Below are 27062 nucleotides of genomic sequence, written 5' to 3' on the forward strand. Positions count from 1 at the left end.
AGCTTCTTTGTGCTGGTCTTGATATACATATATAAAATTCCAATAAAATGCTAAGATTTTTATTGTCATACCAGCTCACATTTACATGTTAAGGTACAAAATTCGGACTCAGGTCCCAGGTAAGAAGCCTAATATTTAAGTAAAAAGAAATCTAAGTATAACATACAATGTTAAATCTAACAATAAAAAGACAAAATATAGCAATCAATAAAAATATATACAACAAAGAACAAAAAAAAAGAAATATTCACAGTTAAAAAGTGAAGCTGAAATGAACTTTGGAAAGTACTAAATACACATGTAATAATATTGCATTAAGAACTACCTCATGCTAATGTGACAAAATGTCCAAAGGATACATACCTTTGCAAAGCAATGTAAAAACATTCCAAAGAATGGTCTGCACAAATTTGTATGAAAGCATGTTTGTATCAAAAAATTTCTTTCTGCAAATCTTTCTAGATAAAATGTTTATTCATTGAACTTAAGACAAGTAAAAATAAACAAAAGTCAATGTATACAAATGAATTAACACCAGAGAACATGAACAGTCTGTTTTATTTTATGGGTTGATTAAATCCTTGTATTCAATTGTTATTTGCTGTCCAAAAAGTCTAACTTCTCTGTGTGATTAGGTGCAAGACTCACTCCAGCAGCAGTAGGGTAAGCTGCTCTCGAGAGACCCTGAAGAGCCATCTTGTTCTGGAAGGCTGTGGGGGAGATGATCTGAGCAGAGGACATGGTGGCCATGCTCTGGAGGGCCTTGTCTTTGGCAGCCTGATCCTTTAGAGATGGAAAAACAGTTCGCTGTAAGATAAACTAACTAAAGAACAGCTCTCATCATCCTCAGTTTGAGTAAACAACAGCCTTCTCTCTATCTAACATGAGCACAGCCCTAAAAGGGGAAGTGAGAGGCTAAGGCCATCTTGCATCACCGGTGAATCCCTGCCAGGCGAAGAGCTGGAGAGAAGGTAATATTACTGTTGAGGGCCTTTGGGTCAAGAGTTAAGTTTATTGCTTTGGCAGAGGCAAGCCAGCGATGACAACTAGCTTCTGTTAGAGGTTATACTAGAAGTCAAGGGAGGCATCAGGATGACATGTCGATGCAGTTTTAATACTGGCATAGAAACCATAAAAAACTAATGTACCCAAAATATTCAAAAAAATGGACAATTAGAAAACATCGGAAATGAATATAATTCAAGTTTTCAAATCTCCCCCTTCAGCAGTTTCCAAAATACAGAGGGCTACAAGCACTTTCCACCCTGCCCAAATGGGCAAGGCCACACAGTGCATTCTTCTTCCCAGAACTTGAGAACACAAGGGCATAGCTGAAATATGGGGGTTACATGTGGCAGGGATCTTGGTTACACTAAAGGCGTATTTAAAAAGCCTGGTCACAGGGGCCAACCCTGTGACTGGTGCAGAGCCCTGCCAGCTGAACCCCAGTGGCTGCCATCCAAGGTGAAGGAGAGGCGCGTTCCCTGCTGTGACTGTGAGCTTGTAAGCGTATGCGGATGAGTAATGTAAACTGAGAAAGTACTGAAGAGACAGGGATGTGTGAGCTCTCGGCAAACCATAGAGGAAAGCTTTTATTACCTTGTGAAAAACTTGGACTGAAAAGGTGTTTTCTGAAAACTGGTTAATCATCTTAAATTTTTATGAAATATGAATAAATGACAAAGATATTAGTGCTAAAATACTGTACATTTAACAAAAGATAAATCCTATACTACATAGGAGACACTGAATCCATTTCAATCTGGTTTATATTAAAATCTGACTGACAAACATAGAACAATTTACTTCAGGTTCAATCTTCCTAATAAACTACAGAAATAGATAAAAAAAACAAATAGAAATTGACTCACGTAGCGTACCTTGAGCTTCACCTGGATCTCCCTGGCCTTTCGTCGGGCAAGAACCTGGATGTGACTGGATACCTGGAAGACAAAGCAGGACATTTCCACTCCAAACCACACAAAGATGTAATGACAGCAATCAAATTAAAATTAGAGATGCACAGAGAAATTGGCTGGTAACTGGAAAGGGATGGTTTTCAGTTTGACGCAATCATCCTTGTACTGGTGACCAGTTGGTCAAAATATAAAATAAAAAATTGGTTTCCAAGATTTATGTTCAGAAGAAGTTTTAAAGTAAAAAAAAAATGCCCAAATTGTATTACAAAATACAGATTACAACACTCAGAGAGAAAAGGCTGCTTTTATTTTATTTTGTAAAATGTTTTTTCTATAACGAAATATATCCTAAGATACTGAAAGTTATTACAGAAACAAATACGCAAAGCAAATATTTCTGACTTTACACTAAGATATTTAACTTTCACCAGAAGGGCAGGATAAAAAAATGAAATAAAATATCTACCTTGATTCTCATGCATGTCTATTTCTTGGTTTTCAATTCATGCTTCATTCACTTCACAAATCCTCAAATGATATAGTGGTCACTTCATTTATCATTGTGGGTGAAAGAAAATATTTTATACAATATGTTGAGAAATTAATGCCGGAGAGAGCAAGACTTTCAGTAGGTAACAGGAAGGTTGAATGTATTACAGCAAAGTTGCTTTGTCTTGTTCTTGTGGGCTAGGTTTAAACATGTTGGCAGTCAGAAGATCCAAAATAAAATGTTTTTTTGATCAGTGCTAAGAGCCCCTAACAATGTTTTTTGAGAAAACTGTTCATGAATGAAAAAGAGTCATAATCAGTTATTTTCAGCATCATTTTTATCGATTTGCAAATTATTCATTCATTTGAAAGTGTCAGAATTAGGGTAAGGATGACATTCTCTAGAATAATATACACTTGAAGAGCTTTGTACAGCTAAGCTGTACTAACTGCGCTAAATGCTAATATATGATAGAGAATTTAAGTGCACCCTTTCATCAAACATTTTGACAGGTGGGCGGGACTTCCGGTGAGGGCGGGACTTCCGGTGGGGGCCATGTGGCTGCCATGTGGTTGCCATGTGGGCAGGAGGTCACGTGGTCAAGCAGGGGGGTGTGTCCAAGGGGGCGTAACCGTTGATGCTGATTGGTTGTCGTCATTAGGGGCGATACCTTAAATGAGTCAATTAAAACACACAGGGGTGTGTTTAAGGGTGTTACGGGGAAGGCCTTAAATGAGCCAATTAAAACACACAGGGGTGTGTTTAAGGGTGTTATTAATAATCTGTATGTTTTTTCAGGCGTTAATACATCTAAAAAAAAAAAAAAAGACATGCATCCTTTTATATTTTAAAGGTATAATCAACTTAATGTTGACCTATCACATGAAATCCTAATAAAGGAACTGGGTAACCTGACAGAATTGTAAGTTAATTTTGCTTTACAGCAGGACCTATTTGTTGAATATATGAGCCAGTCTAAATCCGTTCAAAATAGAAAAGACCTAAAAAAGTAAATAAAAAAAATTGTGCTTCACTACATCGATGGAACGAGAAAAACTTTCAGCTTCTGCGTCAACATACTGGAAAAGCAGCTGAAATAGGTAAGACGAATATCAGATTAACAGAAAAAAAAGAACATCAGTATACTGTTTCCAAGTTACAAATTGACTAGCAATGATGTGTTTGTTTTTGAATCATGAGAGACTCCATTTTAGGAAAAAGGAATGATAATTTTAGTTACCTGTAGCTTTTCTAAAACATTTTACTTTTTCATCTTAGAGTTACAGGGTTACAGTTATACCATATCCAACTGTTAGGGGCGATTTCAGGAAGGGGCAGTTACGTCTGTTTCTTAGATAACATATCACCTTTGAACTCAAGAAGGGTTTTGGTCTTAAAAACATAGTCTTTGCAGTTGAGATAACACTGTCATGTTCTGGTATAAATACTGTGAGTAAATGTTGGGGCTCTGTTTCATTGGTTAACCTCAGTGTCAGGGTCTTCAAATGCTGAATGTCTTTGAACCATAACACTTGTTACATTGAAAAATACCAGTACTGACAAGAAAAAATGTCGGTAAATATTTCAGGAAACCCGGAAATTGTGGCTTCTTCTTCTGATAATTCACAAAAGCACAATGACATCTTTAAACGTAAGTAAGTAAGTAAGTATTCATTTTTAAGAAATCATTAAATGCATGTGAATGTTCTCAAATTTTGTTTATATATATTGTTTATATATATATATATATATATTTTTTTTTTCTTTGTCATAGAACCCACCGCTGATGACCTTGATGATTTCATCTTGACACAATCAGATTATGGTAAGTAAATGTTAAATGCAATAAAATATATATATATATATATATATATATATATATATATATATATATATTATAGTTAACCCTTGACAATGTTTCAATTTATAGATTTGATGAGAGAGGTAAACCCGAATGATCAAGTTGGAGGGTTCAGCGGCTGGAATCGACAGTCAAAATTAAGAAGGCGAATTATCTCCAAACAAGAAAAAACCGCAACAACTGAACTTTCGTTTAACACAGAAATTAAAACTGATTCTTTGAATACCCCCCCGTCAATTATCATCATTTCCCCTGAAGACACACCGGACAAGTTACCGGCACCACCAGAAAGTAAGTCCTAAGAACTAACTATTTTTCTTTGAGAGTGAATGTATTTTAAACCTCAGATAAAAACTGTTTACAGATTCAACTGAGAGCTCTGTGGCAGACACAGCTGTCGAGCAGGAGCAAGGTAAGGAAATAAAAATTAAATAAAAACAATATATATATATATATATATATATATATGTATTTTAAGCATAGTTCAATAAAATGTCATATAAACCTGTTTACAGATACATCCAAAGATGCCACATTGAATCCGCCCACCAGAAGGTCGCTTTTCAAAGATCAAGACAGCTTTCAGCAGAAAGGCACCGTTTCAGTCCAACAAGAAGTGAAATCTGGAGGTTTTACCGCAAAGAATCGGAGTAAGATAGAAAAAAAAAAAAAAAAAAACTTGTGTATTTTAAAAACTATTTTTCGTTTTATTTATGAACGCTGTGCTGCGCAGCGTAAGATAACTTTTATTGTCTTCTGTTTTTACAGAATATTTAACCCCGGCCAAAAGACAGCGACTCTCTGCGCTACAAAGCAGAGCAACACTAGTGAGTGGATTAATGAACGGTACGTTTTAATTCATACATATATACTGAATTAATTTGAATTCCTTTATTTTTTTTCCAGCTTTAATGTGATTATTTCAATATATATATATATATTTATTATCTATTTATTTATTTTTTGTTCATTCTCCTTACAGAGGTAACGTTGATGGTAGGACAGATTGGTCACAGAAACGGACAGTGCAGGAAGACAGTCTCTACAGCCTCACGGGATCTTCGTAATAAGGCCTCATCGTTAACGCTTCTGGCTGCATGTCAGATTCTGTTAAAGAAGCATTTCGGTGACATCAAGGTGATTTTAAACTGAACTGATCACTGTGTTTTGTTTTTTGTTTTTTTTTGTTTTTTCTGTAGGTTAGTTTTATTTTTATTTTGTTTCTTATGTTCATAGAAATAAGAAATTTAGTTAATGAACTTAACGAAATTCCCGTTAATGCAGAAGTAAATAGAGCACCGTCTCCACACAGCATTGAGCAAAATTATCATAATCCTTCTACGTCACACTCCGCAGATCGGCACGGGGGTCATTTTAATACGGACGTAGCAGTTAGTTCTGATCAAATAATCAGACTTGCCCTGGATGAAATAAGAAATTTAGTTAATGAACTTAACGAAATCCCCGTTAATGCAGAAGTAGCAGATAACATCGTTTTAAATGCATCTCCTGCTAACAGTGAAAATGTAATAAATGAACATCAGCACGGTGACGTTTTAAACGTAATCAATCAGGCTCTTTCCGATTTAAATAGCGCACCGTCTCCACACAGCAGCATTGAGGAAAATGATTCACCTGACACTCATCAGAATCCTTCTACGTCACACGCCGCAGATCAGCACGGGGGTCATTTCAATACGAACGTAACAGTTAGTTCTGATCAAATAGAGCGAGATCCTCCAGCTGTGGTTGAACGTGAACATTTTAATAACCATGAAATAAGGAGACCTTTTACCATACCGCCGCCCTGTCCAAGTAACGTTCCAGATTTAGCCGCATTCTATACAGACATCATGCGTATTATCATTGAATTAGCCGACGCTGCGAGATCGTTAACCAGACGTAACGACGTTGTGCAGCTGGAATTAGTGGGTGAAAATCTCAATCGTCACATCACATTTACTGTTACAGATGATGGAAATATAATCCTGCCTGCTTTCGAAAACTTCCTCGACGATTTAGTACAATCGAATGCAAATATACCTGTAGATAATAACATGGAATTTGTTCTTCAGGTTGTTAATGACCCAGCAGGAGGTTCTAAGCGTAAAGCTGCAGGAACGTTAGACTGTGAACTGTTTAATAAGAAAATGCGTCATTTGTATATTATAAACAATACCGGTAATCAGTTATGTTTTGCAATCAGCCTCGCACACGTCTCTGACCCTGAGCTTACTGATGACCGTGCTGTAGAACTGGGGAGGAGATGGCAGCATCAGGCAGGCCTCGACGAGCAAACAGCAGTTACTTTTAGTGATATTGGTAAATTTGAAACCATTCTGAAGAGAAAAATTGTAGTGTTTCACAGAACCACGGGCTCTACTGCTCTGTGTAAATTTGAGACCAGTTTCCCTGATCGTTCAAACCCTCTGTTTTTGCTGTTATTTCAAGGTCATTACTATGGGATAAAAAATCTCAAAGGTTTTATGGGGTGCAGATATATTTGTAATTACTGTTACGCCAGCTATCAGAATGCCAATACACACCATTGTTAAGGTTATTGTCCAGTGTGTCGAACATATACATGTATGCAAGAGATTAGCAATCCTGTAAGCTGTGCAGGCTGTCAAAGAATCTGTCGTAATTCTTCATGATTCAGCAGACACAGGGAACCGCGCATCAGAAATAGTGCTGAAAGGCCTATGAGTGACTGTGAGTTGGTAAAACTGTGTAAAGTATGCAAACGGATATACGTTATTCCAATCAGTAAACCGAATAAACCACACGTGTGTAATGTAAAATGCAGTATTTGCGGTGAAAATGTACCCCCCAGCCTAGACATTACATGCGATGATCATAAGTGTTACATTCTGCCTTGCAGTGCAATTAATCAGCTTGATGATAAACTGATTTTTTATGATTTCGAATGCCTCGTCAATGAGAGCGGCGTGCATACCCCCTTTCTGGTCTGTGCTAAAACGTTGAAAGGTGATGAATGGTACGCTTATGGACTGAATTGCACCCAAAAATTTCTCCTGCATTTCAGGAGGCCAATGTACAAAGGTTACACCTTAATAGCGCACAATGCGCGGGGGTACGATGGTTACCTGATTCTCACAGCAATGCTGCAGTTAGGCATTAAACCTCATCTCGTCATGGTAGGGAGTAAACTTCTCTGTTTAACCGACCCTGATTACAGGTTAAAATACATTGATAGCCTGTCCTTCATGTGCATGAAGCTTAGTGCCATGCCGAAAGCGTTAGGCTTTACCGATCAAAGCAAGGGTTTTTTTCCCCACCTATTTTCCTCTGAACAACATCTCCAGTATGTGGGGGCTTTTCCTCCTCCATCTTGCTACGCTGTAGAACGCATGAGTCTTCAAGAACAACAGGTGTTTAGCAGCTGATACAGAGAAGCGAGCAAAGAGGTCTTTGACTTTAAGAAAGAAGCTATTCGTTATTGTAAAAATGACGTTGAAATTCTTTTTCAAGGATGCTTAAAATTCAGAGACGAGTTCTTTAAGGAGACAAGTGTGGATCCGTTTAAAAGTATCACAATAGCATCAGCCTGCATGAAGGTTTTTGTAACCAATTTCCTTCCTCCTCAAACCTTAGCCATTCCATCACCTCTGGACTACAGACGTAGCAGTAAAACGTTCTCTAGCGCGTCCATTCAATGGCTCGGCTGGATTGCAGACAGCAGAGCCATATTTATTGAGCATGCATTAAATAGGGGTGAAAAGAAAATCGGGCCATATTCAGTGGATGGGTATGCAGAGATTAACGGTGTCAAAGTTGCGTTTGAATTTTATGGCTGTTTTTTCCACGGCTGTAAAAAGTGTTACATGCCTCATGACAAGTGTCCGTTGAGAGGGGTCGCATTTGAACAGTTTTACGCAGCCACTGTTGAGAGAAGCAAGGTGTTACAAACTGTGTACGGCCTTCGTCTCGAAGTCATATGGGAGCATGAGTGGATTGAAATGAAAAAATCAGACCCAGGGGTGATCAGCTTTCTTGAGAAAGTTAATGCACCCGAACCGCTATCCCCCCGGGATGCGCTGTATGGTGGACGCACCTGTCCTATGAAGTTGAGGTACACAGCGGAACCGGATGAAACTGTACACTATGTGGATTACACATCTCTGTACCCTTATGTAAACGCCAACTGCGTTTTTCCCCTCGGTCACCCCACCATCATTTACAAAGATTTTGATGACCCCAGCAGCTACTACGATATAATCAAAGCTGTGGTCTACCCACCACGTAACCTGTTGTTCCCTGTTTTACCTTACAGAACATCCCAAGGTAAACTTGTGTTCACTCTCTGCCGCTCATGCGCTGAATTAAATAACCAGTCAGGTCCTTGCATGCATAATGATCAAGAAAGAGCTTTGATGGGAGTCTGGACGAGTGTAGAATTCTGTAAAGCGTTGGAGTGTAGTTATCGTCTTGCTAAAATCACAGAGGTGTGGCATTTTGAAAAAAGAAGTGATACAATCTTTAAAGGTTACATTCATTGCTTTTTAAAGGGTAAGCAGGAGGCTTCAGGCTATCCGTCTGAAGCAGTGGATCAGGAGAGTAAGTCAAAGTATATAAGCGACTACAAACTGCATCAGGGCATCCAATTAGACCCTGAGAAAATCGAGATGAATCCTGCCAAAAGGCAGGTTGCAAAATTGTGTTTAAACAGTTTTTGGGGGAAATTTGCGCAAAGAAGTGATCTGTCTCAGACCACAGTCATCACTAACCCTGAAGACTTTTTCAGCTTCATGTTCTTGAGTAAATACAGGGTTAACTATTTTCATTTTTTCAACCCTGAAATGTGTGTAGTGCAGTGGAACTACAGCAAACGTGTCATATATCCACCAAGTAAGACAAATAATGTGTTTATAGCAGCATTCACCACCGCTTATGCACGTTTAAAACTTCTCAGCAGCATGGAGAAGTTACAGGACAGATTGATTTATATTGACACGGACAGTTTGATTTATGTGACAAAAAGTGGTGAAAGTCCTCTGGAATTGGGGAATTATCTGGGTGATCTTACTGACGAGTTAGATGGTGACAGCATTTCGGAGTTTGCATTGACAGGACCCAAGAGTTATGCATACCAAACTAAAAACCGTAAAAAAGTAGTGATACGTGCTAAAGGCATCACTTAGACGCATGAATGCAGCGAGAGGGTCAATTTTGACAGCATCAAAGGGCTGGTCGAGGGTTACTTACAGGGGTCAAGTGAGGGTGTCATTGAAATCCCTCAACACACGATCAGGAGGGATAAAAAGAAATTCCGTTTGACAAACGCGACATTTCTTAAAAAGTTTCGACTGGTGTATGATAAGAGACGTCTTTTTTCTGACGGGACAACTCTGCCTTTCGGTTATTAGAGTTGAAGAAGAAATAAAATAAAAAGTCACATGGATTTACAGGAGATTGATTTTGATCCTAGATTTAGAGCCCCTTTCTCATGTATGATAGTTGGACCCAGCGGCTGCGGGAATACTTTCTTTGTAAAAAGTATTTTACAAAACTGTAATCATGTCATGGATATTGTTCCAGAAAATATTGTATGGATTTACACATCTTTTCAACCCATGTATGCTGAATTGCAGAAGATGAATAAAAATATTACCTTTGTGGAAGGATTGCCTCATTCTTTTGAAGATGAAAACCTGTTTCTTCCTGATCAGAATCATCTGATTATTCTAGACGATGTTATTGCTCAAGCCTCAGATGATGAAAACGTGATGAAGGTCTTTACCCAGTTTCGTCACCATCGTAATATGAGTGTTATGATGTTGACTCAGAATGTTTTTCATCAGGGAAAGTTCAGTCGCACTATTAGTTTGAACTGTAATTATATGGTGTTGTTTAAGAACCCGAGAGATAAACTCCAGCTGAATATACTGGCCCGTCAAATGTTTCCATCTCAAAAGGGTCTCTTCTTGGAGAGTTTTGAAGACGCAACGAGAGAAGCTCATGGATATTTAATCATCGATTTTACGCCTACCTGCCCAGAACATTTCAGACTGAGAACGGGGATACTTCCTCAGCAGTGGCCTGCTGTGTATGTACCCAGAACAAAGTAAGTCATCATGTCAGCGCGTATAAAAAGGAATTTACCATTATTCAGAGCTTTGTACCAGGCCTGTCCACAGAAACGTAAAGATATTCTCGCACACTGCTCTCCCGACTTTATTCAGGCTCTGTGCGAGATTGCACTGAATATCCTAAAAGGTAACATTAAACTATCACCCTCTCAACACCGACAATTGAAGAAACAAAGAAATATCATCAGATTGTTGGGTGATAAAAGAACCGGGATAAAAACTAAACAGTTGGCTCTCAAAAAGCAACGAGGTGGTTTTATTCTCCCCATCTTAACGGCTCTTGCACCCTTGATCGGTGATCTAGTGGGTGGAATCATCAGGAGATAATGTCTCTCAGAACATCGCAGAAGATGTTTCTCATTTCACCTCATCAATTCAAGCGTCTGACCCAGTCAGACACGTCCATCAGACAGACGGCGGAGGAGAATTTGGATGCTGAAATGAGAGCGATATTAAACGAGCCGGGTTTGACTTCTTATGAAAAAATCAAGAGATACGATGCTCTTCTCCAGAGGTATCTGACTTTACTTAAGCAAGGTGTCAAAGAAGAAAAACAGCGAGTCAGTTTAACGCTGCAGCGTGACACAGAGGTTCCTGAACATGAGCGGTCCCAAGAAAAACAAGGCCCAGGGCAGGACGAGGCCCCTAAGGATCAGGTTCCTACGGAAGTACTGAAAAGCCTTCCTAAACACAATCGTAAAAATGCCGAGTATATTTTGAAGAAATTATCCGAAAGAAGTGAGAGTTGGACTTCGCGAGGTGAATTTGTATTTAACGGAAATGTTATAAAGGGGTCCCACATGATTGATTTGTTGAAAAATCTCATGCTTCCGTTTAAAAAATCAGGAGCATCACAAACCCGAGGATGGTCTGATTTTCTACACTCCATGTCAGAAGTAAACATACCTATATCTTCAGTCATTAACCCTTATGCTCGTGAAGAATATAGACGTTTCAAAACAGAGGGTACATCGATTGAAAATGGGGGTACACCTCCCAGCGTTAAGCAGAGAAGAAAAAGAAGAAGAAGGCAGATAACTCATTCTCCCTACTGGTCGAGATCTGAGCTGGAAGATCCAAAAAATGCTGATGGGAGATCAAAAAGGTCTCTTCGTAAGACGATACTACCACCCCGATGGATTACATTTTCACCATAAATCGTTATAAGAAAAATGAAACATGTAGTCTATTTCTTTTATTCAATAAAATATTTATTGATTATATTTTTCAAGTCTAACTTCGTTCTCTACTTCACACACTAACATATGATATCATTACACAAATATTAAATCATAAGAAGAAAAAAAAAACAATGAAAAAAAAAAATAAGACATTTTAAATTCCATAACAATCCAGAAACATCTCCAAAGAGCATGTTCCGTGAGTATAAAATGTACAACTTTGATTAATGACACATTTCTGATATTTTTTTCACAAAGTTAGATACCATTAAATCATTCTTAATCACATCTCCGGTGTATTTCGACAACACTTGCTGCATTGATAATCCGCACATTCTATGACATAGATAAAAAATGCAATGGTGACCGCACACAGTGGACAGAGTGTTTTGAAGCTGATTATTATGATACAATATTTTTGAGGATCTGTCTTCTAAAAATGTTACGATGCTTGACGGGTAGAACTCGAAATCCGGAGAGAATCCATAAGAGTCAAAAAAGCTGGATTGACCATTCTCATCCAATGTCAGAGCTAGCCAGTGTTCCCCCGGCATGTGTGAAGGATGTGTATTCACAATAAAGTAGGCCGGCCCCGGGAATTTGTCAGCTAGCAGCGGCAGCTGGTCGCACGGCCACACACCGCAAAACAAATCTCCCAGCAGATGACGCATCAGGCTCTCAATTTCATGATTATTCATGCCTGATTAGATTAATAATAATCCACCAGCACACGCCTCTTTGAATCAATCTCTAAAATAGAGTCATAACAAGCGTAGATGATCAGCGTGGTGGTATGAGGCAACGGGTTTCTGAAACGCATTTCCAATCTTAAATTCCCACTGGAAACTGGAGATAGAGCATCTGTGTCCTCGCCCGGGTTAAGATTAAATGTGAATAGAGAGTATCCTTGATTAAATTCCTGACGTGTTATACTCAGTGGAAGATCTTTTAGATGTCGTCCTGTAGCCGTAAACAAGTTGTAATACTCTCTCACTGAATGACCTTGGTTAAAATTGGGCTGGAAGGCTTTAGCAGGAATTTGTCTGCCATCCTTACACAAAGCTAAATATTCCATATCAAAATGATTAAAGTCAAACGGATTGAGATTGCGTGTTCCTGTAAAAGCGTCATGATCCAGTAACGCAATCACCACATACTTGGGAAAGACGCCTAAGAAAAGATTCTCTTGGTTGCATACCCTTGAATTTTCAGGGATGGAATATGTTTTTACATTCACACGTGAAAGTGGATACAGAGCATTTGCTTTCATTAAAGCTGAAGCGTGCCCCAGTCGTACAGCTGGAGAGACAGTAACTTTTTTGATAAAAAGAGATGCTCCTAATATCCTGAGTTTGTAAGTGGAGTCTCTTGCGGCCATGAGACAAAAGGCATCGTTGGCTCTTGTAAGTTTAATTTTAAGGTCAACAGAGTTTAAAAGAAGTCTCTCGCAGAAAAATATGTCTGCATGCAGGGGGCCTAGGAGATGTACCTCCCTGGAATTTGCCGTAAAGCCTGCTCTGCTGTTAAGACCTTGGTTAGGGCCGTTAGTTGTAACAATAGAGTTCAGAGCAGCACCTGCAGTGTCTTTATAAAAAAGACCAGAGCTAAACTGGGTTTTTAAAGAATCCTCAGAAAAGTTTAACAATGTCTCAATCATGGCTCTATATGGATGTGTAGCGCTGGATTGTGAAATCATTCGATCTCCGAGAGTGACGTCACACTGACTGAAGATGGTGTTTAACGGGTAGTTGATGAGCCCTACAGGTGCATCATCTGGCAGGTTTGTTCCATTCTCGTTAGTAATTTTCACTCTGAGATGCAACAGCGTATCGTTGAGATCCAGATACTTTTCTCCGTCTCCCGGAATGAAAAACTCGATCGGCCCTCCATCAGTGATTGCTGATAAAGGCTGGATCTCGGTGTAAATTTTATCTTCGATCGATAGCTGCGTCATCGAGGCAGAAAATAAGTCCAACTCTGCCAGCGTGCACTCTGATGATTTGTTATGTAAAAGAGCCATTATTTAAATATATCAAAACTTGCGGATGACTTCCTTCCTCTTCGTTTGTCAGCTGCGACTGATCTCCTTTTTCGCGTTTGTCGTTGTTTTTTAACCGTCCTTAAACGATCACCAGGGGGTCTTGTTCTGGGTCTTTTGGATAAAACCATAATTCCTGAACCTTCTTGACCTTCGGTGCGTGTAGAACCACTCATTTTACTCACGGCTCTACCGATGACATCCGAAGCGATATTTGATGCAGCCGTTTTAAGATGGGGTTTTGCAATTGCAAATCCTTTTTTAACCAGAGGGGATACGAAGCGGAATAATTTTGAAAATAATGATCCAATTCCGCGTCCGTACATGACCGGGGCCCCATAAAACCCTGGCAGATTACCGCCTGATTGACTTACATAGTAATTTACAAAGCGATTTGGATCACGTCTCAGACTTAGCTGTGCCATGTTCTCTCTTGCCTGCTTGATGCAGTGTTGAATGACCAGCGTAATATGAATGATAACCAATCAATCTTAGAGGTTATATACATATCTCTGGAATAGTTTATACAAATAAAATTTATCTCAGGCTACGTTGTGATATCACCGGTCTGAAGTGTAGTCTTATGACGGTCTTTCCATAGACGAAATTTACAGGAACGTTTTGGTCTGATTTAATTTCTATATTGATATTTTCAATATGTCTTCTGGAGACTGGAAGGTAGTGGGCGGGGTTAAACGTCTGAGTAATCATATCACTGAATGTGCCTTGTACTTTGACGGTCCGCAGTAAAGGTGCAAAAGTGTCGCCTACTATTTGAGGGCTGACCACGTCGCTGTAACAGTATAGGTGATAGAAACCAGCCTTTATATCCGCCGGAAAAGGAGCCAGTTTTGGTTCAGAAACATGAATCCATTCCCCTGGTTTCACGCCCATCATATAAGCTAGAGTGCTGAAGAAGCGTATTTCATACGGACTGTTTGCTTGAAATGCAAATCTCTTTTGAACTTTGCTGAATTTAATGCGTAAACCCGATTTAAATTTTTTGAAAAACATTTCCATCTCTGTCTCGAGTTGAATAACGCTGTTATAGTAGCCACTTCTGATCCTTTGCGTATTGATCTCCACATCACCAACCTTCCTCCATTCAAAGTAGGCATCATAATCCGGTAAATTATGCCATGTATGAGGGTATGAAATTTCTGCTAATGCAACCATCCATTGGCCTTCTAAATCAATATGTTGAGCTAAATTTACACGGAAACTTGAACTGGTATTATTTTTAAACACTTCCATGCTAGCATTAGATGGAAGAGTAACGTAAAAGCCATCATCCTCTACCTGACGGTTCATGATGCTGTGTCAACTGTGAGGTTTAGTGCAAACCTTTTTTATACGTTTCGAAGTTCATCAAACTTGATCCAACTGTTGAATTTCTCAGGCCAGTCTTTCCAGCTTACAAAAACCTGTTTGACTCCCTTGACCGTACGTCGTTTTAATATTTTTTCCACTTGATACATCTTGTCGTTAAATATTTTTACTTTTTGAAGTTCCTCAGCGTAAAAGGAACCCTCGATAGGTTCTCCATCCAAATCTTTGAGTTTGTATACAGGAGGAGAACGGGGTATCCGGTCATACACTGTAAACACTTCATCCGTAAAACTCTGTTCGTATTTTTTGTCAAACACTCCACGGACCTTGGATATTCTGACAAGATCCCCTTGTTTAAACGTTGTCACTGAGTCCTTGCAATATCTGTTGGACTTGACATCATACAGATTCTGAAACACTTGAAAGGCATTTTCTGGGGTCACTTCCATAGGGCTCATTTTAATGCTGGAGTGGTAGGAATGGTTGTAGCTTCTAGCTAGGTTTTGCAGTACATCGACGTACCGCCGGGTATTGTTAGCTGTAAAATATCTCCACATCCTTGTTTTTAATGTGCGGTTAAATCTCTCGACCACTGAAGCTTTTGCTTCACTCGCTGTGGCAAAATGTTCAATACCGTGTTTCTCCATTAAAACCTTAAATTTCTTGTTAAAAAATTCTTTACCGGCATCAGTCTGAAGTTTTTTGGGGATCTGACTTTCTGTAAAAACTGATTCAAATGCCTTTACCACCTCAGCGGCTGTTTTCCTCTTCAAAACTCGTACATACGCCCTTTTTGAAAAGATGTCAATGACTGTTAATAAATAATTATAACCATCATTTTCCATGGCCAGAGCTTGCATGTCACAGAGATCAGCCTGGAACTGCCTCAATGGTCTGGTGACAAAAACTCTGTTTCTCGGGAACTTTATTCTTGCAGGTTTATGTAGAGTATAGGTATCTTCTCCTGATAAAAAATCTTTAACTTTTTCAACCGCAACCTTCTTTCCCGTTTCATCTTGCATAACCCTCCTCAGCCTATCTACACCCCCAAACCTTCCCGGATTTGAAGGGCTATAATATACTTTCTTCATCAGCCGTCTTCCTGCCATCTCTGCCTTATGCTCACTCTGCCGATTACTTGTTAAATAATGAGAAAAAACACACAGGAGGGTAGATTTATCCTTATTTTATTTTTATTTTTTTTTTGTACTTAATATAAACAAAACAAAACAACCAGAAAACAAAATCAGATAAAATGCAGATGAATTCAAACACTACTAGCTTTTAAACAACACTTTTGGGAAAGGTTACTATGTTCCTACTTTAATTGTATTTAATAGTAAAAAGAAAAAAGAAGAAAAATCATATAATGCAGATTAACTAAAGTACTGGAATACTAAAAAAAATGATACAACAAGTCATCAAACATGTGAGATCAGTTTGTCAGTCCATAGCACTCTGAAACAGAGTTAAGTTGTTTGAGATGTTTCTCATCGACCATGCGATCATAAACGTGCGCTATTGCACTGTGGATGCCTTGTACCGATTTCAGTTCATATAAAACCGTCTTGGCAATCGTCTTCACTCTGAAGTCATCCGCTTGTATGCTTCGAAGTACCAGAAGATTCTGAATAGCAGGAATGAGTTTGGGGGTTACGAGTCGTCGTACGATGCGTTGAAAGTTGACTTGGTAATAATCCTCCCCCAGTACCTCCAGGCAATGGTGTTGACGCTGGCTTGGGTGGTTCGTTATACATCCATAGCAGGTTTCTCTGAAATAGTTCAAAGAGGTTATGTTGAATAAATGAAGTATCGCTGTTTTCACCGTATTGATGAGGGTGGTTGAGAACCAACCGTCAATTTCGTCCTCCTGGTTACTCTCATCCTCTGCTGAATGCTGAGCTGAGGGTCCTCCATCGGTCCCAGGGTTTGTGTAGGGGCTTCGGTAGAGGGTGAGTAGCCGGTGGCTACCTCCTCCTCCACGACCACCTTCATGTCTTCAGGCAGGACATTCGCGTCTACAGACTCAGCCATGAATAGCGGTGATGGTGAGCAGAGGTCTGGAGAAAGCGGTAGATATTTCATGTTGTATCCTGTAGGTGATGCAGGACTGTAGTGGTTCTCTGAGAATGAGGATGTTGAGGTGGATGGTGAGAAGAGGTCAGGGGAAGGCGGATGATATGGTCCAATGTTGAAGCTTTCATCGTGCTCAGGAGAGAAGTGGATCTCTGCTCGGTGGTTGTAGAGATCCCTGTATGGTGTCGGTCCACTCATTCTCATGATACGATTCTCAGTGTCTGTGAGCTTGCAGTTATCCCCCCCATATATATATCATAGGAAGGGGCGTGTCCTCAGAAGAGGGTTCGTTCTAAACGTAAAACAGGAAAAGTAAGCAATTTTTTCACTGACATGACATCGATCCAACTTTGTGACTTTTGGAAAAGGTCGGAAAGACGATGTCCAATTTCACTCATCTTCTCTGCCCAAGCTTCAAACGGCAGAGCCAGCATTGTCTTGAATACGCCGCAGTCTTGATTGAAAGCCTCCAACACAAACAGATCTGAGGGACTCGTCCGGTTGTTCCTGCGTCTGCTTGCCCGAAAAGACCAGCGGCCATTTGCTGTGGTTTTTGACCCCCACACTGCGCTAAAGAGAGGTTCTCTCTCAGCTATTTCAACATCGGATGGTATATGAAACATTCTCGCCCGTTTTACAGGTCGAGGAGACAGTTCATTTTCTTCTTCTTCTTCTTCCTCCCTCTCCTGCCTTGAGACTGTTTCAGGGCTATCATTAAGGTGCGGGATTGCAAGCTTTAACACAGCCCAGTCGCTGTGGGTGAGTGTACACAGAGCCAGTGATCCATTAAATACCTCATCTTGATCCAATTGATACAGGCAAAGCTCTCCTATTTCATACATGAAAATATAACCCCAGCTGCCAACCAGGCCATATGGCTCCAAAGACCATTCTTCCTGCAGAGTGTTGAACGGGGGTCTTTGTACCCTGCAGATGTAGTATGTTGATTTCTTAGGAGCATTCAATTCACGGGATGAATACTGGTAGACGGTCACTGGGGTTTCGCACAGAACTGACATACCTCTTGGCCGAACCGAGGTCTGATTTTCAACCATGGTTGTTGAAGTTGATGTTGGATCCTCATCATCGGTAGAGTATGTCACGACGGGAATTCCGATAGGTATCTCCGTTGAGGAAGTATTTAATGCAGTTGCTTGTTCATCATCATCATCTTGGCACGCGTTGCGTTTCTCCTCCGCTTGACGATAAACTCTCTTAACTCTAGCCATTGTTGAACGGGTGTTCTTTTTTTCTAACGAATGCTGCATGTAAAGTGCAGAGTTTTATCTCTGTATTTAAAGTAAACACTAAGGCACGCCCTATTGTTTTCATTGGGTTATTCAAGGTTTAACGATGCTTACAAACACACCCCCTCTATTTTTAATTGGTGCTGATGCCAAACAGTTTCCGATAATACCATATTTGTCTTGTTCTATTTATAACAAACACACCCCTGTGTTTTAATTGACTCATTTAAGGTATTGCCCCTAATGACGACAACCAATCAGCATCCACTGTTACGCCCCCCTTGGACACACCACCTGCTTGACCACGTGACCTCCTGCCCACATGGCAACCACATGGCGCCCATATGGCGCCCACCGGAAATCCCGCCCTCACCGGAAGTCCCACCCACCTGTCAAAAAGTTTGATGAAAGGGTGTACTTAAATTCTCTTATGATGTCAATGTCAGTTTTATAGTGTCAAATCTGTAATCATTTTGTCTTTTTCTTAATAATAGTAAGACCCTCTTTTTTTGCATTTCCTTTCAAAGACACACAGCATGACGTCACCTCTCCTAATATATATATAATAATGACAATTCATGGCAGGAAAGTTAAAAAAAATTTCGAATGTCTTTCTTATATTTTACAGTTCGTTAATCAGAAACAGGCCACAAAATTCATAATTTTAGTTTTAACTGTTGCTTTTGTTTGGAACATGTGAAGATGGTGTGACAAAATTAGGATCTCAGTTCACTCAAAGAAAATGGTGTCTCGCATTTTCAGACACAAAAAACAGCCCAGAATGAGCTTCCAACTGAGGAAAAAAATGCTTGTTCTTAAAATTAAAATGGAATTGCATCTAGTGTAGAGCACCAACATGGTCCAGAGGAAACATTTAGTGGCATGACCCCACTGGAGAATGAAAACAAAATGATTATATTAAATATGTCATTAAAGCGGCCCAATGTAGCTTTACTAAAACCCAGCAGTCAAACATTTTACTGAATATGAACCAGTAAGTGTCCCTCTATACCTTAAACTGGTCTATCTATCTAGCTCAAATCCTTTACTTCCTCTCGTCCTTTCCTTTCCTCTAATCTCTTTTTATTCTCAGTCTAACTCAGCCAGATGACTTAGAAAACAAGCATTGGTGTCAATCATCAGTGTACGATACATCAGTTCCTTCATATCATAATTGTAGTAAAGATAATGCTCCAAATTCGTTGCTATCCCGCTTCATTGCCCCATCTAAATCATAGTATTCCCCTGCTTCTTTCCCCCCTCTAACAAGCAGCAGATCCACGAGGTGGTGAAGAAACAACACCGACACATGATCCTATAGCATCTGTGCATTAGGCCCCAGCCATAAATCAATCATCATCCTTGCCTCCCCAGGCAGGAGGGGGTTCCACGGGGTGTCGAGGCATCACTCAACAGGATTTTCTGCAGCGGTTCAAAAATAGCAGGCTGCAGCAAATGGCATTTAGGCAGAACTCACCTGCTTCCTGGTCCGTGTCTTCCCGGTGCGAAGTTTGATGTACCTTGCTATCAACTCATTCCGTCCTGCCAGGGAAGAAAAAAGGAAGACTTTTTCTCAAACAAACACAGCATTTTAGTATAAAATAATTTTCTCCTTTTTTGCAACACGATTTTAAACCTCAAAACTGTGAAAAAAAAAAAAAAAGAATTAAACTGAGAAAGGCTCAATAAACAACATGATGCAAATACTCTCTCTTAACTCATCATTAGCTGGCTAACAGTCCCTGGCAGAATCTGGTGGGAACAAATAAGGAAATAAACTGCATGTGCAGTTTATTTCTGTGTACATATTTAGAGAAATGGTACAATAGAATGAGCTCAAAAACATGCCTGAACATACTTCTGATTGAGATAGTGTTTACCAGTGTAAAGTTATACAGTGCATTGCAAAAAGTATTCATACCCACTGTACTTTTCCACATTTTGTCACATTCCAACCACAATCTTCAGTGCATTTTATTAGGTTTTTATGTGACAGAACAACACACAGCAGCACGTAACTGTAAAGTGATCGGAATGGATACATGCTTTAATTTTCTGGTGTTGAGCATTTGTATTCAGCTCCCCTGAGTGAATATTTTGTAGAAGCGCCTGTCGCTGCAATGGCAGCTGCAAGTCTTTTCTCTCTTTTCTACCAGTTTGGTGCATATTGAGACAACAATTGTTGCCGAGTCTTGCTACAGATTCTCATTTGGACTGACAACTGAACTTTGACAGGACCATTTGTAAACATTAATATGTCTGGGATTTGTGCAGCTTGGCAATTCCTGCAGGAGAAAGGCAACCTCACAGCATGTGCCACCACTATATTTCACAATGGGGATCAGGGTAATGTGCAGTGACAGTTTTTTGGAACACAAATCCCCACTTTTCAGAGTTTTATTTGTAAAGGATTTTGAAAGCCATGTACAATTTTCTCACACATTTGACAATTGTGTTATACTTTATATTGGTTTTGATATTAATATTGCTGATAACCAATATTTCCTGATACTATATATACATTTTATATTTTCCCACCCTTTCGACATCCTAAAAAACATTACTAAACTGATGACATTGCTTCTCTGATTCAATCCTGTGCTGCATCACCATCACTATCACATAACTAAGCAGATACCACATGACCAACCCTCTCACAGCCTCCTCCTGAAGCACATACAGGAAACAAGATGGAAATAAACACTGGTTATTAATATCAGCCCAGTTTTACTTATGGGACTAATACCAATATGTTAAAAACATTGCTTGCATCGGCCGATACCAATGTTAATGCACACATATTGTGCATTCCTAATATAGATGTGTGAAATATGCCAAAGTGAGTAAAATATGCTAATTATCTGATTTCTAATAATGTCTCTATAGTAGTTTACTGGATCCCCCCAAGGTGTATGATCGCTTTTGCAAGGTACCATATATGTATAGTACAGTATGAAAACACACATGCAGAAAATAAGCATCATGGCTGTCAAGTGTGTCATCACTGAACGCTTTACATGTAAGTGTATCATGTTAGTTTATCACTAAGTATACAGTCCAGTCTGTTTGAGGACTTGCATCAGTCTCAGAGTGGCCCCTGGAGCCTTCACTCAGATCATATCTCTGCAGTCAGTGTGTGTCTGTGTGTTGCTGACAGACAGGTCAGGCTGGCAGAGCAGGTGGAGGCTGAGGCCAGACGGGACACCAGGCAGACAGGACACAGGCTAGGTCCGTCTGCTGAGACAACTGGTTTGTATTTCTTTGTTTATGGAATATACCGTTTTACTGTAGTCAATCTTAAACCTAGTAAAGAGTTTAACTAATACTGAAAATAATGAAACACACATCTGATCTGTTGGATCAATACTCAGATGCAGAAAACACTTCTCAGAAACCTACACATCAAGTCCCACAAGAGCTTGCATCACCTCCAAACACATAAATTTTTCACTTGACACCACAGGATAATTCCAACGTGTGACTTAGCACATGTGACAGTCATGTCACATACTTTGGTAAAAACTTATCACATTTTCCCTGACATACTGACGCTTTGGCCAGACCTTACAACACTCCACCTCCCACACAGTAATAACAGGAAATCAGACACCTGCCCTACACCCCATCAGGCATTTTGCCAACCAGTAAAAGTGATCCGATTTTAGGAGGGATGCAAAGTGACATTTCTGCCTGGTGATCTTGTGAAATCAAACAACTCCCTGTTTGCGCAGGAACACATTTCCACATAGAAAACAGTTTTATGTAGACAAGTCATTGAGGAAAACTGGCAATTTTCTTGGTGCTCTGACCTCAGAAGACTACATACAGCTCCATTTCCCTGAAACACACTCAGAGACTCTGATTCATCAAGAATATCAGTCGCCTTCTTATTGCAATCTCTTCCGTCTCAGCCTCAAGTTCACAAAGCAAACAGCACTAGTAATTTGTCGGCCCAAACATACCCATCAAGCTCAGCAGGTGAGCAAATATACCTTTTTTGCCAGATTGCTTCAAAATCTAAAAATGAGATTAAGCATTAGGTAAAGAAATGAAAGAAAGCAAAGGGAAAATATTTTCTACTAACGTACTACTGAAAGATGTGAGAACACATCGCTAAGTTTTAATGTCTTCACTCTCCTTTCAGCTCCTGGACAGGGTCTTCAGTGTGACCAAACCTCTTTGCACTATAAGGAAATGTGTTGTTTACAGTATATATATAGATATATATCTATATATATACATAAGGTAAAAAAGGGGAGTAGTTTCAAAATAATTGTTCTGATATGTGACAGAATCTTATAGCAACTGCTTGTTGTTTGACTGGCAGGCGAACTTGGTTGCATGTTTTAGGGGTTCTGCAGAAAAGACAAACAGCAACAGTGACAGACAAGATACAAAGGATTTGTGAACAAACCAAAAAGTACAGTGATTGGCTAAATGATAGCTGTGAACTTTTAGTCTGATCTGCAACACTCTTTTAAGGCCTTTGTGAATTACAGTTGCACCTAAAATTTTTCAATCCTATCTGTAAATTAAGTTTATTGGAAAAGATACAACTAGCAGCTGACAATAACCACTTAAAGGGCTCAACACAGGTGATACTATGCAATTCCACTTTTTATAACTACTGAAGCCTCAGAATTGTTCAACCTCTTCAAGACAAGCATCTTTAGTACTTAGTAGAGCACCTTTCTCCTGATTCATAGCTAAACACAAGCTTCTGAGGAATCTTATCCTACTTCTTACAGTCAAAAGGGTTCACTAATGTCCCTTTTCCACTAGTTTATACTCACAGCGTTGCGGACAGGAGGGGGGTCTAGACTCCACAACCTCACTTTTGGATAATGTGATGTGTGACGGTGAGTGTTTATTTTACAGCTGGAGCCTGACCTTCTGCCGTCAATGGAAACACAACAGATTTCATGCTGAGTAGAGCAAGACCGAGCGGAGTGCAGCCGTGCAGTGCTGGAATCGTGAATGGAAAAGGGGCAAAGGATGGCCACTCTAATATCTTCCATAACTTTTTCCAATGAAACTAAGCCCTGAGGGACTTTCAGGTATGCTTGGGATCACTGCCCTTTTAAAAGGTTCAACGAAGTTCAATCTTCAGCTTCCTCACAGACAGACATGACACTTTCTGCCAGGATTTTATGATACTTGGCGGAATCAAATCATGTATCACTCCACATGCTGCAGGTTTCCAGTGCCAGAGGAAACAAGCCAGCCCCAGAGCATTACTGAGCCACTGCCATGCTTCAATGTTATTTTCAGTGTATGCTTCGCTGTACCTTATCTAGACATGCCACTGGTTTATAGGCCTGAAAAGTTCTTGGTTTTATTCAATGCTCCACTGAACATAGTCTGCAAATCTATTTATTTATATAGTTGTGAGCAAATTGGAGCCAACTGAACCTGGGGTTCAGGCATGGAGCATGTCAGTGTTTTGTATGTGCCTTCCTGTGGTAACTGAAACCTCAGTGCCTGCTGTACGTCTTTTGCATTCAGTCGAGGATTTTTGACCACCTGTCTTCTGGTGGCAGCCATTAATAGCTTCCTCTTCCGCCACCTCCAGGTGGCGTAGCCGCTGTTTTTTCCATTTTATACTTTAGTGCTATGCCTTCAAATGTATCCTGTATATCTCAAGCACCCTTGTTCCAACTAATGAAGCCCTTGTCCGGTTGCTGCAGGTGTGCCTGAGAAAATACCTGATTTGCAATTATGAAGAATTCTATTCAGGGGTTTGAAAAATGTTGCCTAATTTCTTAATAGTGAACACCTGAACAATACTGAATTTTTCCAGTAAAAATAATCTGCAGTGGGGGTTGAATACATTTAGCCTTGTTTGCTCCCATTTAGCAGGTTCAAAAGTAGTGCAATCTTTTAATGAATCAGGCCCAAAGAGTGACACATGTAAATTTCAAAGCAGTTGCTTTTGTGTGAATCTTGTGTGGACTAAAGACAAATCTGAAAGGCTGAGCCCCACAGTAGAACGCATACATATAGCTAGTTTCTGACACATTTCTACCCCAGTTGCTTCATTCTTTGTGTCCCAATCTTGTTTTCTTTTCAGGGCTGTAACTCTTCAACCATAAAGTGTTTATCAGGAGGTGAACTTCTCAAATGATTGTTTGAGCCCCTAAATACATATTTCTTTAATTCCTTGGGGATTAAGAAAGTGTTCCTCATTTCCTGGCAATCAAATTCTCGAAAAGCTAAAACGAACATTTTTTAAAAATGCCCACAGTGCTTGAAATCAAATTATTTCTCAGGAGAGATTTCCGCCACCTCTCTGTGAATTATCTTAACTTTGTCAAATACAATGCACACTGTCTATCCAACAAGCATATTCAAAGCAGGAGCCTTTTCAGGAAGTCGAAAAAGCATCTTCTTCCTTTTTAAAACCTCTGGACTTGTTTTGGGGATTTAAAAAAAACATTCCTGAAGCCAACTTACTGTTCTACTTGATTGACCTGCAAAAAATATATTACACATAAATGTATTAAACACTAAAGTTTGAACCTTTTTTGTACTTTAGTAAGAATGATTTTTATAAATATTCCACCACCAACCGAGCAAAGGACAAACTGCTTTCATCAGTGTGACAGTATGTATTTCCAAAGTGGTCAGGTTCACATTTCAAGCATTAAACAACTTGGGGAGTTAAAGACGCTTTGCCTGATGAACTGGTATCAGATACCCTACCACTCCTAGTGTGAGTGCTTGACTCGTCAAAAATACCCTCCAACACACCCATGAGATCAGAGAGGCGACTCAGTCACACATCGATGAGATCATGATATCCAAATCGAGTAGGACAGACACAGAAGTTGGTCCAGCCAAGGCTGTAGGACAGTTATACATTATACCGTTACAAATTGCTCCACAGCTTGATGTTGTTTATCGGGCCGCCCACAGTCACGGAAATTCGTGGAGGGGAATCTGATTCTAGAAACATTTCTCGGGGGCATGAAAAGTCCAGGTTTTCCAGAGCTCAAAGATCTCTTTATGTCTTGTCAACTGAGAAGTGTTAATGAATAGGACATTTCTAAGAATCTCATCAGGACGTGATAAAACAGAACAGGTGTGAAGGCAGAATTACTGTCTCACTAAAGCATGGTTCACAACACCATTACTGCTTCAAGTCTTCGGATACAGTTTTCTCAAAATAATTTAAGTACAGTGAACCTTTTTCTTTCTTTGTTACCCAACAACCACAACTTCAAAGTATTTTATTTAGGTCTTATGCCATGAACCACAAGAAGCTAGCACATAATTGTAGAGTGAATGGAAAATAATACATGGTATTCAATTCTTTATAAAAATAACTGCAAGTGTGGAGTGCATATGTATTCAGCCTCTTTAATCTGATCCTCCAAAATGTAATTCTGTGAAAGCCTCAAAGTTTGCTACAGAAAATAAGTGAATAAACTATGAAGACCAAGAAACACACCCAGCAGGTCAGAGATAAAGTTCTGCCCCATTAAAGCAGTGTTAGATTCTAAAACAATGTTCCAAGCTCTGCTCATCTAACAGAGCGTTGTTCAATCCATCATCTCGGACAGGATGGCCAAGAAGTGCATTAATCTCAGAAGTAGTCAGGTAATTCTGGAAGAGCTGCCTAAATCCACAGCTCAGATAGGAGAATTTGTCGTCAGGACAATAACTAGCTACACACTCGAAAAATCTGGTCTTCATGGAAGAGTGGCAAGAATAAGGCTAATGTAGAAAGCTATAAGAAGGTTTGTTTAAGGTTTGTCACAAAACATGTACGGGACACAGAAAACATACAGAAGTTTGTCTGACGGGAACCAAATTCAACTTTTGGCCTACATGAAAAAGGCTTTGTGTGGAGGAAACAAACTCTGCACATCACCCTTAACAAACCATCCTATTTTAAAACATAATGGCAGCAGCATCCCTGTGTTGTTGGGATGTTTTTCTTTAGCAGTGACAGGGAAGCTGGCCAGAGCTGAATCCAACTAAAAATCTGTGGCAAGACAAAACTTATGTTTGCACACACCACCAATTCAATCTGACGGAGCCTGAGCTATTTGGCAAAGAAGAATACACAAAAACATCAGTGTCTAGATGTGCAAAGCTGGCAGTTACATACCACCACTGCAGTGAAAGCCAGTTTTGGAAAGTGATGATTCTCGGGGGCTGTATACACATGTATGTACGTGTGTCTGAGTTTTATTTAGAATACAGTCTTTGTATACCATGTATAATTTTCTAGCCTCTTCAAGGTTATGCACTACTTTGCTGAGGTGTATCACATATAATCCCAACAAAACACAATAAAGTTTATGACTGTTATAAAACAAATGAAAAGCTCAATGAGTTTTGGTACTTTCCCATGTAATGGAGCAAAGTTTTCATGCACACTACTGTCAACACTGACCCAGCATCTGGCGTCTTGGTTTATCCAACTATATGATTGGTGGTGGTTTTGACATACCTGATAATGGGCAACTTAACCTAATATCAAAAACAGATCTTTAAAGGAAAAACTCTGAAGTATTCTTAAACATTTGCAAAGGAACAGAATTTCTTCCGAAGAAGTGAACCATTTAAGCAATAGAAAAAACTGTTAGGCAGGCTGTTTCCCTCTTCTTAACCTCATTGGTAGAGGTCAGGCAGAGGTGTTCCGGTTAGCGAAAGGGGCTAAAGTTTGCCTCTGTGCCTGGCTGCTCATAAATCTGCCCCTCCTCAGTCAGGCTCTGGCCATCGCTGACCTGGTCTGATTTCTCCCCCTCTGACCTCAGTTCAATGCATTCCTGAGATTCCAGTTTACTGACTGGCTCACCTTGG

The 27062-nt window shown here is 39.7% G+C and overlaps 1 protein-coding gene across 1 annotated transcript in view; it reads right to left on the reverse strand.

Annotated features, from left to right (window-relative positions):
* The window catches only part of LOC124859566 (transcriptional enhancer factor TEF-3-like), a 60911-nt gene that overhangs the window by 14556 nt on the left and 19293 nt on the right, over positions 1 to 27062 (reverse strand). The window contains exons 3-5 of the mRNA XM_047352447.1: positions 19729 to 19793; positions 1872 to 1943; positions 649 to 783 (exon numbers count right to left, since the gene is read on the reverse strand). Of these exons, the coding sequence (XP_047208403.1) occupies positions 649 to 783; positions 1872 to 1943; positions 19729 to 19793 (272 nt within the window). The remainder of the gene's footprint in view (positions 1 to 648; positions 784 to 1871; positions 1944 to 19728; positions 19794 to 27062) is intronic.

This window comes from Girardinichthys multiradiatus, chromosome 2, assembly GCF_021462225.1.
Source record: "Girardinichthys multiradiatus isolate DD_20200921_A chromosome 2, DD_fGirMul_XY1, whole genome shotgun sequence".
NCBI lineage: Eukaryota > Metazoa > Chordata > Actinopteri > Cyprinodontiformes > Goodeidae > Girardinichthys > Girardinichthys multiradiatus.